We start from the raw sequence: 15,696 nt of genomic DNA, 5'->3' as shown, positions 1-15,696 counted from the left end.
ACTTTCGATTTTGTTATTTTAGTAAGAGAAATTTTCAACAATTTAATTAAAAACGGCAACCCCGACAAAACGTTGTCGTCACACTGAATGAGCCTATTTCAAATAACAGTGTTATCAAGCGCATTTAAAAAAACTTGTTTCCTACTCAGTCGACATACTGGAGCAGTAAAGTAGGACTTATCTCAAATTGCCACGACAACTTGGTGAGATAAGAAATGAGCTGATCGTATAAATGTAGAAATCTGATGTTTTATTGCTTCTGGTGAGTTCAACAAAGTGCTTATTTGAACTTTGTTCTGTCACATTGTGAATAAATCAAATTCAGGAACGCAATCAGTGTTGGACCGCATTGAGTGCCTTGAAATAGTATTCAGGGACTTGCTTGCATTGAAAACACAATGCGAAGCGCTTGTCGGCTCCATGTCAGGAGGTTCATATTATCTGAGGGAGCAGGCAGCAGATCTTGTAAGATCAGGCGCCATGAACGTCGCTCATTTGACAGAGCAAAGGAAGAGCTTGTCAGGGAAACAGCTCGTGTCGCTGCCACTTAAAAAAGGTCAGCGAACTGAACCCAGCGCCCTGGTCCGCCCTCACGCCTGCCTGTCTGTCACCAGTTCCCCATTTCCAGGCGGGTGTCCCCAGCCCTTGTCTGGGCCGCCATCGCCCGCCGTCATCCCCTCTGAGCGGCCCCCCTTTGATGACCCAGGCCTCTTGTCAGAGAAGAGCTTCCAAGCAGGCAGAGTGAGGACAGCCCTTTGATGAGGACCCCGGCACTTGCCAGCACCGCTGACATGCAGTGGCGGAGGGGGGGGGGGGTCCTTTGAAGAGCCTTGGCCTTACATGTACCCATCCGTCCATACACACACACACACACACACACACACACACTGTTACAGGGAATATGGAGAAATTAAAGAAAAAAAGAGAAGTGGGGCATATGGAGAAGTCTGTCCTTTGACCGTGTTTCTAGCTCTGATGGTCTTAATGAAGGTATTGGAATATTGAGACGCTTCAGAATGTGACTACAGAAAATAGATGTATGGGAGGGAGGAGCGGTGAGACAAAGAATGCCCTCAGAAATATTCCAAAAAACGTCACAGAAGCTTTGTTGTATGTTGTCATATGACTTTCACTGACTGAAGAGAAATGGGAGACGTGAGCATTCAAAGATTTGCTACTTTGTTTTGGTTTTCCCTGCACTGTCCCTGGCTTTTTATTCATTACATTTTGAACAGTTTAGTTAGATGTTGAAGGCCTGAAAAGGGCCTTGTGGAACCGCTGAACTGTGATGATCTCGAGGGTTACGTACATCGAAGCCGGTACAGAACCCAAATTGTAACTATGGTCAAAAACAACCACTGCCGGGCGGCTCCGTCCTCCAGCAGTGTGTTCCAGGCCATTGTTAACACACAGCTATTGTTTTGCATGCTGGAAAAGTTACTGTTACAGATACTGTGTGGCACCAGCACCAATCACCAGCCATAACAACACAAAAAAATAAATAAAAAGTTTTTCCTTTTTTTTTTTACCTAAGGTCATTGTAGATCTTAACAAACGTGTGCACTTTCCAGACAACACAAAAAGAAATTCCTTTTCAGCAGTGTTCATGCTGCACCTGCCTGTGTCGCAAAGTATTACCATCGATCCACATTCTTCACCCGACACGTTGTGGTTGACATTGGACATCACAGAACGTTCCCACAAAACCACAGCGTGCTCAAAAAGACACATGATTCCCAATGATACCACAAAGGGTACAAAGTTTGTTGACAAAAAAAAGGGGATGCGGGAGACAGAAAGAGCCTCTCATACATTTTCCTCATTCTTTCCTTCTCAATGTGGCCCTTTTTGTCTGTCTGCCTCTGTGGAGTAATGATTAACACCGCCGGGCATGGGAAGAGACTAAGTTACAATGGAGGGGGTTGTTTTGGTGTACGGGACCACCGATTGACCTGCCTCAGCTTCCCAAGCTCACCTGGCGAGTCCCTGGGAGCCAGCGGCTGGCATTCAAAAAGGCCACTTAATCATTATCTTCTGTGGAATCACTCAGAAACTGCTGGCAATGGGCAAACAGATAAACCTGGCAAAAATGTGAAGTTACGCACGGAGCAAAGTGCTTAACTCAGTCATGAGAAAGCTGTGGAGTGCGTGCAGGGGACTTTTGAACTTGCAAACAACAGCCAGGGATATAAATACATAAAAAGGCCTCAACCCTTTGGTTTTAGGCGTTTGCTGCTTTGTTTTTACCGTGTAAGTAAATTACAATCGATCGAAAGGAGATGCAGAAATGGTAGATGATGCCACGATAGCTTTTTAGGCATTGTTCGCTCACTTTTGAGCACTTTAATTCACAGTGGCTTCTCATGTTGAACTCCTATTGTCTGTTTTGTCATTGAGTCAAGTACTTGAACTGACGTTTTTTTTTTTTTTACCAGGTGGATGACCAGATGAAGCTGCTGCAGAACTGCTGGAGTGAACTACTCATCCTCGACCACGTCTTCCGGCAGGTGATGCACGCCAAGGAGGGCTCCATCCTATTGGTCACTGGCCAGCAGGTGAGTTGATTAAAACACAGCCGGGAAACTTCCATCTACCTCCACCCTCTCCTCCGAAACCCTGACAACCATGCTTCCAGAACTCTGCAACACCTCAACATTTCCCTTGAAGCCGTATCGATCACTCAGCCGCACAGGAGTCTCCGCTTCATTAAAAATAGATAATGCTTTATAGATATATACTAATGTCACCAGAATAATCAATTCAGCATTTTTCTTCTTCTAAGTGCATAAAGACTCTGCCAGTGCACATATGAAGCACCCGGTTACGCATGGTGCAGCATAGTGAGTGGGTGGACAGATAAGAATGTGGCTAAGTATGTTATTTTGTTTTACTGGGGCCCTTGAGGAGCCGATGCCTGAGGCCCAAATTGAGGTCCTCAAAGCCTCAGGATACTGTGATTCTGTTTTGCTTCACACACACACACACACTGTCAAACTGTAAACACACAAATCCCAAGCAGGCAGGGAAGACTTCAGTATTCAGTGATTTTCGTTATCTCATGCACGCACAAAAACATAAGAACGCTCATCTTGAATATGCCTCTGACCAGTGGAGAGGAGAAGTCATACATTATTGATTGGCTGGCTCTTCAAAACATTGCTCTTCAACAAAATGTTTTACAACAATGGATGCTGGTATAAATATTGAAGCAAGGCAAGTGCACTGTATACAGGGAAGTCCTACTTTATTTTCATGATGCTGAATGGAAACAAGTTGGGGTGTTTGTATCCAGAGAAGCTAAGAACCGACCAATATCCACACTAACAGGTGTAAAGACACAGAAAAAGGGATGAAATAATAGAATTGATGGGGAAAGAGGAATGAGAACAGGTCTGCGGAGAAAAGTAACGGAAGCAGGAAAAGGGCAAAAGAAGCAGAGATAAGAGATAAAAAAAAAAAACCTGTACTGAAGTAAAAGTGAAGAAGTCGACAGTAGCCATGAGAGGCAGGACATAAGGAAAGGGTGGACTAGCGAGGACAAGGGAGAGAAACTAAAGGTGGTAGGGGACAAGAAGGAAGAAAGGAGGAGATGAAGCAAGGAGATGATGACAGAAGTTTGCAGGGACCAGAGCGGTAAGGAGAAGGGCCTGATAATCAGGGGAGGCACAGGACGGCAGTTTCGTTTGCATACCGTGGTTAATGAACAGCTGGTGTTGGGGGGGTTGGGCAATGGGGAAAAGTGTGTGTGTGTGTGTGTGTGTGTGTGTGTGAGGCTCTGAAACAGTTCATTATTTCCTATTATTCCGTGCCTGGCCAGGGGTGACAGCCCAGCGATAGCACCAGGGATATTTAAAACACAGTAGCAGCATTAACGCTACACACACACATACATAACAAATCACATAATGACTGTTTGGGCCAACCTGCTGCGCGTTCATTGGCCACACTGGTCTGTAATGTGCTCACTCAACTGCTAATGTTATTGGCTCTTGGTTATTCTTAAAATTAACCATCTTTTTCTTTAGAAAACTCTTCAGACAATTTGTTAAAATGTAAATTTGTAAATCAAGCCTTTCCTTTGCTCTTGTTAGTCAAACCCTGCACTCATACTTAAAAGGACTTCCATGGCACAAGAAGGTCCTCTGTCTCTTTTGGCCTCACATGCTAATTTCTGCAGTTTCTTATTTTCTGTCATTCTGTGAACTATATCATGCACTCATGTCACCGTCAGCAGTGAGAAATGGCCATGAGTGGTTTTTTTGGGTTGTGGGGGAGAGAAAAGAAAGCTTGTTCTTCATCCTGTCACAGCATCAAACGTACAAATGTGCGCAAACACGAAATGACAAAGATTGGTCTGAACTGTTGAATGATTAAGCAAGGCCTCACAGATTGGCAGCCCGTTTCGGGTATGAAAATCCTGATATTCTGATAGCACAACGCTCCCGGTGTGCATGAAATTCAAATGAGGAAGAAATGCTAAAACAGAAGTTTCTTGGCCAATAGTGGATTCATGTGCTTTCAAAACAAGGTACATTTCCATCCCTGTGTACCGCACACATCAAAGCCCTCCACCCATCAAACCGAGCTCGCCTTAAATATGGATCTTTAATGTTCTGCTAGGGCTGTTTATTGTATTCATGATGGGTTAAGATTTGAAGGTTTATTCATATATTTACTCCCCATGTCTCTCCAGGAGGGATAATAAAGTAGTATTGATTGATTGACTGAGGCACAGGTCACCGGGGTTAGTGCTAAGTCTGCTATAGTGACATTATAGCATTTTTTTCCTTCTCTCTTTTTACTTGAGGCTAGAAGGCAATAACCCAAGGCATCACCATCAACAGTCCAATCCTTCAATGAAGTTATTTCATGCACAGTTGATTTTATGTAAATTGATTGACATCTTGGAAGGGGGCAGTGTCTGCTTTTCACTGAGTCATAACTCTTAACCGTCTCAAAGGAGGGAAGGAGGGAAGAGGGAGAGGCAAAGGAGTTAAGGATAAATCGAAAGAGGAGGTACAGTAGTGTAGTAAAAGAGAAAGACAAGAAAAGCAGTACAGGAGAACAGATGAAAACGTAATGTATTGTAAACATTTACTTTATTTCAACCATTGACTGCCTCACAGATGAGAAACATGTTCCAACCAACCTCCTTACACAATAAATGAATTCCAAATCCGGGGTCGTTTTTAATTGCAAATTGAGCCTCACAGGGACCCTCTTTTTCCCTGAGCTTTCGGAACTGCACACGGCAACAACTACCTTCCCAGGGAACCCCTAGCACAGTCAATTATGGTAATGAATTGTCAATAAATATGAAAATTTAATATGGTCTTGCTTACTTTGAGTGACAGCTAAGGACTTGCCTCCCAGACAAATGTGCTGCGGCTGCACATATGAAGTGCAACTGAAAAAGGAGTGTGTGTTTGTGTGTGTATGGACAGATTTGATGTGTAATCTATCTATCAATGTATCTATTTATCTATCTGGTGGTTTTTGTTTTGCTGTGCACCAGAAAAGGAAAGACAGAATTCTGTCTGTCAGTCAAATGTTAAACCAAAAAAGCATTGACCCTGTAGGTGCTTTTCTGACACATCCACCAATGTCTCACAGACAGACCCACTAAAGCTTTTGACTGTGTGTTGAAAGTGCTGAAAGGGATTTAGAAATCATTATATTATCTTAATGGTGCTTATGTGTTCAGGGTAAAGTCATGTCGTTCATGGTCATCAGTCATTTTTGCATATTGTGATTTAAGATCCATTTTCATTGATTAAAACATTCCTTGCATGGGGATAAGCATCCCAAATAAATATCTACGCTTAGATACTGAAACAAGTGTGTAACAGCAGGCAACAAGAGAGGGAAAGCTATATGCTGTATCTCAACCAGACGAGGTTGTTCATCCTTTTCATTTTCAAACATGAATTGCTTGAACTAAACCATTATTGTTAGTGTCAGTATGATAAAATATTTTTCTCTCTTCTTTTTCAAAATCCATTACTGCACTCTGAGTTAAATGGTCGGGTCGCAGAGGAGGACGGCCCTTGATTTTTAACTGAACACAAGAAAAGTTAATGAAAGTAGCCAACTTGTGTAAATCAACATATCGCCATTGGTGGGATTACTCAACGGGATTGGTGTGTTTACTCGTGTTCACCCCAATTTTTGAATCACCACTGTCCACCAACCTAAACATACTGCGTTTTCTCTTTTGCTGGCGATCCTTGCTACCCTACAAGTTGCTAAGATCTAGATATTCAATTCAGCACCCACAATTCCAAGATAAACTCTACAGAGTACATAATCCATAATTTTACCCCATCAATGCATCTCTTGATACGCTACTCTCCCTGCTCATTCCAGGTGGACTATGCAGTGATTGCGTCACAGGCGGGAGCCACCCTCAACAACCTGCTCAGCCACGCCCAAGAACTGGTGGCCAAGCTACGCTCACTGCAGATTGACCAACGGGAGTTTGTCTGCCTCAAGTTCCTGGTCCTATTCAGCCTAGGTGAGTCCATGAAGCCAAAAGATTTGAGGGGGGAAGTACTGTGAAAGGTTCCTGGTTAACTGTCGCAATAAGGTTGCTGCTGCTTAGGTAAGAATAGTGGACGATAATCACGTTGATGCAAGTGATAGAGACAGGAAGGATTAAAAGAGAAAAAAATGGAAGTCAGAAAGTGGGAACAGGAAGGGTGTGTTAAGGAAGGGAGGAAAGAAGGAAGGAAGGAGCAAAGGAGATTGGAGCTCGGAAGGGAGACCAGTGTTCTGGAAGGGACAACGGAGATAGTGAGGAAGGATGGAAGAAATTAGGGGCATTGAAAGGGAGACAGAGAATGGAGCCAATCTTTTGCACACAACTATAACATTTAAAACCCTACAGCAGCAAAAAATTAGCCAGAGTCGGGTCAGAACCGAGGCAAAACCTACATTTCTGAATGCTTTATCTTTTTAAAGCATTACAGTCCTGCCTACAATAAACCCCAGTCCAAATAAAATACTCCAAACACAACTTTAACTAAGGTAAAATTAGTAAATACTATAAAAAAATAAAAAATACTATGCAAATGTGTGACCAATGGTGTACAACTTTTTCAGTCCGTCGAAAAGAAATGCTACAATGAAAAACAACACTAGTTATCGCAAAATAACCAACAAACCACCGCAACTAAAAAATACTCCAAACACAACTTTAGTGAGTGGGGTAAGAGTAAGAACATATTCCATGCAGATTTGTCCAGAAATTGGGGACATGACTAAACAAAAGTGCAATATTTTTACGATGCTTTATGCTACAGCAACACTGGAGCACGTTGCGCTGATTATGGTGATTGATTTCGCTCAGACAAACCATGCCGAACTTCCAGTACAAAACCCATCAAGCCAACAAAGCAAAAAATCATAAATGTGTCTTAACTTTGTTGTTTTCCACAGAATTTCTGGTTTTAATCAGCGGTTTTTGCAATGAGGTCTCATTTCCCGTTCTTAGAGAAACATTACTCCACGTGAGAGAAGCAAGATGGCTGCTCAAGCCAGCTGTTTGTTGTTTTTTTTGAGCCAATCAGAAATCTCAAGTGACATGTGACATTCTACCCGTTTTTCAAAGTAAAAGCCTTTGAAAGCCCAGGACCGCGCCACCCTAGCCAAATGCAGGCTGATTAAACCAATCAATAGTGGTGGAATGACGCAAATCAGCCAATCTGAACTCGACAAAAAATGAAGAATCTAAGCCAGCTGTTTGTCTGACGTGAGGCCTTCACAAAAGCCTTCTGTAGAGTAGCTTATCCTTGCTCTATCAACTTGAAATTTTACATACGTACTGTTCACACACTAGGTCACATAGATGACATTTTTTGAGGCGAATCTCAAAATTCAAACTTGTGTAATATATATATATATATATATATATATATATATATATATATATATATATATATATATACGTTTTTCAACAGTAACATATAAACTGCTTGTCACACATTCTAGCACTTATAGGGGGTCCCCTTTATCCCCACAAAAAGAAATGGTTCAAATAGACAGAAGTTATTCCAGAGTTAGTACACAGGCCAAAAAAGAGGCTAGTCTCCCAAGGGTTAAGTTAATGTATCTAGTATTGAACAATCAGTGCAAAGGTAGTAGAATATGAGTGTAACTTATTTTAGATGGCAGCCAAAATAAAAAACAACTGTCAGGGAACTGCACTGGAAGTGAAACTTGAACCTGAAAGTGAAATAGATAGTGAATCTATGTTATCTTCAAAGTCACAGGCCTTCATCAACTCAACAGTATAGTGGAGTTTCACTTACATGTCGGAAAATAGTGGTTGGTCTTTCTTTCCTGCCCCGTCAGCAGCAATACTTTACTTTTCTACCATGCTATTCCTCCTCTCTGCTTCACCAAAGTTGGGGCTGGCCGACAACCATTAACTGTAGATAATACACTGACGTTGGATGAGTATATTGCATAACCTTTCTTTAAAATGTAAAATATTGAAAAAACAAATAAAGCCACATTATGTAGGAACATTATGGGAGAATGTAGTAATAAGACAGGGTGGGAGATTTTGTGGGAAATCTGAATATTTCCTTATTTTATTGAGTTGGGATCAGGAGAGGAGAGAAAGATGATGTAGTGAGAGTAGGAATTGGCAGGAGGTAGGTACCATGAAACCTTTCAGATGGACGGGAGGGAGAAATCTGAGGCGGGAAGAGACAGGGAGCATGGGATTTGAAAGAAGAGAGACACATTTCCAAATAAATTGAGGGACGAAGAGAACGGTTACATTGATGTGTGTTTAAATCCCCAAACTGCTCTCCATTCTCTAAACTGAGCTCAGACATTGCCCGGAGACTGTCATCTAGGTCTCTTACCTAACTTCAAAATAGGGCCTCTTAAGAATACACACACACACACACACACTTGACCGAACCTGTTTTAACATCCTACATTACTGAGGCCAATGATGTCAAGGTAGCTTCGCTCAACCTGATTACTCTATGACACTGAGAGCAGCAGGGGCATACGTACATATGATGGATATTTTCCTCATCCTTCTCCCCCCACCCTCCCCCATCTCCATTCAACTGTCATACTTTCACTTCTTTACCTTCTGGGAACAAAGAAAGAGGCAGTACTAACATATACGTTCAGGTGATTAGGCAGGATTAAGGTTTGTGTTAGTGGGTGTTTGCGGTACAGCGAGGAAAGCGGGAGGGATGGGACGGACTGCACTGGAGCTTTGGCGTGTGTCTTTGTGCATGCGTGCGTTTTGTTTGTGCGTGTTGTTTTTTTATGGGGCAGGGGTGTTGATGGGGCTCGGGGCCTAAATAATTTGGCAGAAACATCATCCATAATGAAAGGGTTACCTGAGGGATGTGTATCGCCCCCGGCAGTGCCTGTTCAGCCCCCCCCCCCGTGAAAGAAGCCCGACACAGACGGCGTAGCGCCGGCTGAGGGGATCAGTGTTGGTGGAGGTGCTGAGGGGTGAGGGTGAAGGATGTAAAGCCAGGAGATTTAGAATTCATCTGATTAATACCTCACACAGCTGAATGGAGATGTGAGGATGAGATACATACGTGCTCCCGAGGGAAAGTGCATCACGTGTGTGGCAATGGGAGAGCAGGCGTGCACCAGTGTGTACTTGCTTTTGAACTGCGAGCAGACACAACCAGGGCCCATCTTGTGTTGGCCGCCATCCCGAGTGAATAGCTGGAGGTGACACACCCGTCTTCTAAATTGGCCTTCGTTTTCATCACAACTGCACACGTGTAAAGTTTTCTTATGCATGTGTCACGGATGCTTCCACAGACTCTTGGGCAGTGATGTGCTCCATGCTGCCTGTCAAACTAAAATATTAGACTCCTTTTTTATTATTTTCATTTGATCCTTAGCACAGGTTTCTTTATTCTCAGCAGGGGCTAATTAGGTAAGTACTGGCTTAACACAGGGAGAATAACGATTTTTAATTGTTGAACATTACTTCTACTCCTCTCCTATGTTAGTCATGCACGTAGTGGTTTTACTCTCTCCATCTCCCCGCCTCGTCTTCTTTTCCCATCGCTTTTGTGTCTCAGTATTTCTCCTTCTATCTGTCTTCATCTCTCTCTCTCTCTCTCTCTGTGAATGGATCGGTCACCTCCTCCCTGCCGGAAGAGCTCTCCTGTTGGGCCAGTTGTCGATAAAGAATATAGATGTCACTCCATTTGAGAGGAGACACTTGTCCTGATCTCTATGTGCTTTCTTTCTATGGCTCCCTCTCTCCCCTGCCACTCTTTGCTTGTCTTAGGAGAAGGCTTTCACCCTCTACCAGGAAGGAGATTATCACTCTCAGAGCATTGATCTCTTAAGTGTTTGTAGGACTGTGAGCAATGATTGTGGCTGTCGGGTGTTGAGCAAGAGACCAAAAGAATGGAGAGAGTGAGTGCTGCATGGGTCAGAGTTGAGTAAAGGATCACTAGGATCATGGTGTCGGTTCACTGTTAATGAAACGTTGATTTCCTTTAAAAGACTAAGAGGCCCAATAGCAAGTGACATGAAAGCCGAGAGCTGAGGAATGGGTCAAAAGTTCAAACTGGGAAAGGTGAACAGAAATAGTCTAAACTGCACTCTGAGTGTTCAGTAAAAATCAGAGTTTGTACCAGGCAAACCACCAAAGCTCATACAGATGTATGCCGACGAACGCACGCAGACCGTTTCCATACAGGCAGCGACAGAGGTCACAGAGTGTTCAGCCAGCAACCAGTTATCCCAGCTCCACGGGTCGGACCCCGTCAGGTGTAATTGGGTAAGACAGCCGCTGCCAGTCCGAGTCAGCGAGAGGAGAACCAGAGAAGCTGCCAGAGCAGCGCGGGGTGGTAAATGCTCCCAGCGGACAAAGCAGATTTGTGGACATAGCCCTAAATAATGCTCCCATATTGAAGTCTTTAGAAGGAACAAAGCCATTGAAAAGCTCCTAAAATGTAGATAATTTAGGCTTGGTTTGATTCTTTAGGTTTGACTGCTCGGAGCCAAATTTTTATATCACAAGTCACATTTTTGGTATTTTTATTAACACTGCAAATCTAATTTCCCCATGTTTCCCTATATCTTGCTATATATTAAGAATTAAGGTCAAAAACTGCATTGTCCGTTGACTCTATTCATCAAAGCGCGCATTTTATCTTCAGTCTAGAAATAAAAATGCAAAACGTGATGAAATGATGTGTACAGTAATGTTGGCTGTTTTTCATTCAAGGTCAGTGATCAAAAATCTGTTTCATTTTCCATTCTTAAGAAACCACGACAGCCGGTGATTCAAGAGCTGCCTCAGTACCACATTAACTGTCTGTCAAGTGATTAGTCAGGCTCTGAGGTTGGAGTTTAGAGACACCAACCTATTCATCCCTCCCGCCTTCCATCCCTCACCATCATGCAGGCCCTCTGCATTGTCTCTCCTCTCATTGCTCTGCCCTTTCTCTCTCCTTTTTTTCACATTTATCTGCGTATGCCTCGATCTATCACAACTCCACCCCCCCTCATCCACCCACTTTCGCACCTCGTCTATCTTATCCCACAACTGAACTGGCTTTTATCTCTTTTCCTCCCTCCCTCAGCTTTACCTCCACCTCTCTCCTTCTTTTAAATGTCTTAACTACAGTCATTTAAACTTGGGTTTAGTATCTGTCTGTAATTTTGGAAAATTAGCATGAAATAGGCCTAGGGTAACTTCACCAATCTTTAAATATTTCAATTTAATTATATTTTAGAAATTAAAAAAGCAGCCTTTTGAAAACAAAAGTGACACAATTTTCCCCCCTATTTTAACTGTTCCATTCCTACACTTCTCAACTCCCTCCACCACCTGTATTCCTATGCTGGGATCTCTCATGAGCATGTTTAGGGTGCAACATATTGCACATTGGTTAGGTGAAAACAATACAAAAGAAAAGAAAATGTGGTTAACCTTGATGAAAAAATACAATTATTCTCTCTCTCTCTCTCTCTCTCTCTCTCTCTCTCTCTCTCTCTCTCTCTGTATTATATTTTCTTTCCCTGCACAATGAGAGAACAAAAATAAAAGGTGTAATTCCCAGACAGGAATGTCCTAATTAAGCAAGAACAGAGGCTGCTCAGAATCAATGCCCTTATCCCTGGTCAGCGAGCTGGCTAATTCATGCACCCCCCCCCCATAAAGACTGGCCAATGTTCATTTCCTGAAACCAACCCAATCATTTAGATTTTGCTCTGGGATTGATTAACAATATGAGGCAGCAATGATTCCATATTTATATCAATTTAGAAAGGCGGCGCTGGTGTGGTGGTGGTTCGCACTGTCGCCTCATAGAGAGAAGGTTCTCGGTTTGACTCCGCCCAGTGGCCTTTCTGCGTGGAGTCTGCATGGTCTCCCAGTGTCTCCGGGTTCTCCAGCTTCCTCCAAAGACAAGCGCTGGGGGATTAGGTCAATTGGTGACTCTAAATTGCCTGTAGGTGTGTGAATGTGAGTGTGACTGGCTGTTTGTCTCTGTGTTAGCCCTGCAATTGGCTGGCGAACCAATCCGAGGTAGCCGGTCTCTCGCCCGAAGTTGAATCATCAGTACATTTGACCTGATCAATACATGTATAAAGGCACGGTTAGCGTGGGTATGGATTGTTCTGGTTTACGAGAGAACTTGACTCATTAAATATGACTTTTTATGCTCTCAAAGGGGACCAGGAGACATCAGAAATGACCAAACCATAGCCTATATCATCTGCTGCTACTACGTAGTAACTGTGATCATTTAGAATAGAAAAACAGGAAAGAAAAATCTTCTCACATTGTGGAGACGCACATCCAACCCTCAAGTAAAGATTTAAAGAAGATACACAGTTTTTTCAGTGAGTCCATACAGGGGAGCAGGTCTAATGTGTGCATTACTGCGATAATGCACACATTAGACTGCGTTTGCAGTTGGGCTAACACTGTACATAGTATATGGTTCTTAAAGTGCAATCCATTCAACGAGCAACTACATCTAGTGCTTTTTCATCACTCTGCGTTTTGAACTTTGTGAAGTGCACAGTAACAAACACGTGCGGATTGACATGTATTGAACTCTGTGTTAACAAATCGTTTTACCCCTCCAATAAGCTTCAATTGGGCATCAACGTGACATAGAACAAAAACTAAATAAATTGCTCAAACTTTATTCCCGACAGAAAAGCCAAACCCAGCTAATCATGTTTGAGTGTCCCGACTCTTCTTCTATTTTCTTTCATCTGATCCGGAGTAGTTGGGAGTGCACCCTAAAACAATGAAACTAATACTTCCGCCTATTTTCTGTCAATTTTAGCCGAAGAAATACATGTTGTGCAGTCAGCTCCTGATGCCGGCCGCCACTTTGTAGGGAATTCCATGTAATGAGGCTGCCTAAAAGGCTTTCAGACTTTATCAAGCAATAAAAGCTCCAGGTCACCAGCCTACCACTATTACCTGGCAATTCTGCAGGCTGTCGGCATCAAGCAGCAGTTGGCGTGAGTTGTGGCTGTGGGGATATGGAGGAAACCTTTCACCCTTGACCGTACTGCCCCTTTAGCCCGATCCTCATATCTCGCCTGATACATGTCACGGTTTTCTGATGGATTTCAACATTTCCCAGATTATCTCCAAAGCATCTTTCCAGTTTGCAGCTCAAGCTTGCCCTTTTTTTCTTGTTTTCAGTCACAATCTTACACAGTATTTGTAGGGTGATCATGTTGTTGACACTGTTCTTTATCTGGTTCAAAACAAGGCCTGTTATCAGAGAGTAAAGAAACCATAGTAGGGCCATATGTTGACTTGGGGATTTATAAATGGACAGGACCTAGTAACAAACAATTAAGTGATGAATAAGGGATGTGATAAAAACTGTGTAAAATAAGGGGCGGGTCTAGTAGATAGGACTCAGCAGTAGACTATGCTCTCTAAGTCCTATAATGACTAAATGAGTAACACAGGTAGACACATTTAAAATAATGAAATTGGCTCTTAGTCACCTAGAGTACAATTTAGAATAGTCCAGAGAAACCTTTAAGTAAAACTGCATCTATATTCATTTAAACATTTGAACACTTGTCTAATGTGTATCTTATCCTAGTGGAATAGTTGGGTATATTTGTTATGTTTCACAGGTCCTAAAGGCTCAAATGTGGGGAAGGTAAAACTAAAGATACCTGCGCTTCAAATGCTGTAAGAATACAAACATACGACTGAGTAACACTACCCTTTTATTGAACAAACACTATCAAGTACGCCAATATAAGTCCAAAGCATGCTACTTTATCACAACAGAGGGCTTACAAAAGTAGTTATCTTTTTCATAATTTGGGCACTATACAGTCATAACACGTGCAGCCCAGGTCCCATCTGCAAAGTGGCAGTTGGATTTAAAACACACATTAACTCACCGCCCGGCCCGAAAGCAATACAGGACATATACCTTAAACTTCTCCTCCCCTGCATCAATACACCCACTAACTACCGCAGCAGTGAGCACAAGCAGACAAATGCCCCAGTAAAAGTTTTTTTTCGAGAGAAAAAAAATCATTTTCCTCTTTGCTGTGCGCCTGCACTCCCAAGTGGTGTGATTTAAGATGGGCAAGCTATGAAGAAACTGTTGCCCTGCACTCTCCCCCACCCCCCCCAACGCCCCCGAACCTCCTCATTCTACCTCTCCCTCGGCCTTATTACAGGCTGTCAGTTTATTATAAAACATTAGGAAAGCAGAGGGACACTTGCAGTTACTGTCCTATCGATCGACAGGGATAGATTCTGTGATTTAGAGTCCGCCTCTTCTCGCGCCCTCCACATACTCGGTCTCCTATTAAGGCACCGGCGCTTTGCTTTTGCTATTGATGTCTCAACATTAACAGTTACAAGCTGCTACAGAAAATCAATGTTCAACTTTTATTACCGGCTGCACAACGCAGAGGACCTCCCGCCAGCTGGTACTTAGCAGTCAAAAGGCGGCGTGGACGGTCCGGCCGGCACGTCAGGTGTTTTCTAAGTGATATCTGCGGTAATATAAATCCTGTCTACAGCATAATGGGAGTTTCAGGGCGCAGTTGAGGGCCTAAGAGCTTAGGGGTACAGCATAGAAAGGTATAACTTGCAAAACAAATTAGCACATGCTTGCATATATATATATATATATATATATATATATATATCAATGTCCGCCCCTGGGCTTAAATTGGAAAGTGTGAATGTGTGACATTGAGGGTGACAAAGTCAAAGTTATTGACTGAAACTACCATAAAATAAGTACACTTTTCTTCAATGTCTTTAAACAATGGTGTCAACACAGCTCACACAGTGTACCTTAATGACAACAAGCTGAAATGATGATCGATCCCTTCGACCACCACCACCACCGACCATCCATCCGTCCATCAGCAGAGGCAGCGTGGAAGTGTGTGGGCTGTAACCCAGGTAGCGTGGATCCGGAGCGGCCGAGGCCTCTCAAACATTTATGAGGAGCTAGCGAGCGGTACGGGAGCCCTTCTGGGACAAACAGCCCCCGGTCCTGTACTCTCAGTCCCGATCAATGGAACTCAAGTTCATTACACACACTTTTCAGTCGAACGGCTGCGGAAGATTTTTCCTTCCCCCTCCTCCCTTGATCGCCGAGCAGCCCACCGCAGGGGCTGCATTACACTTGCTTGTTTACGTGACTGCGTGTAAAGGTGAAGACGGAG

The 15,696-nt window shown here is 43.1% G+C and overlaps 1 protein-coding gene across 1 annotated transcript in view; it reads left to right on the top strand.

Moving 5' to 3' along the window:
* nr5a2 (nuclear receptor subfamily 5, group A, member 2) overlaps window positions 1–15,696 on the top strand; it is a 57,875-nt gene that overhangs the window by 29,964 nt on the left and 12,215 nt on the right. The window contains exons 5-6 of the mRNA XM_040184949.2: window positions 2,436–2,555; window positions 6,367–6,514. Coding sequence (XP_040040883.1) covers window positions 2,436–2,555; window positions 6,367–6,514 — 268 coding nt within the window. The remainder of the gene's footprint in view (window positions 1–2,435; window positions 2,556–6,366; window positions 6,515–15,696) is intronic.

The sequence above is a fragment of the Gasterosteus aculeatus genome, chromosome 8, assembly GCF_964276395.1.
Source record: "Gasterosteus aculeatus chromosome 8, fGasAcu3.hap1.1, whole genome shotgun sequence".
Taxonomy (NCBI): domain Eukaryota; kingdom Metazoa; phylum Chordata; class Actinopteri; order Perciformes; family Gasterosteidae; genus Gasterosteus; species Gasterosteus aculeatus.
The sequence above is the reverse complement of the archived record's forward strand: the minus strand, read 5'-3'. Positions and strand labels throughout refer to the sequence as shown.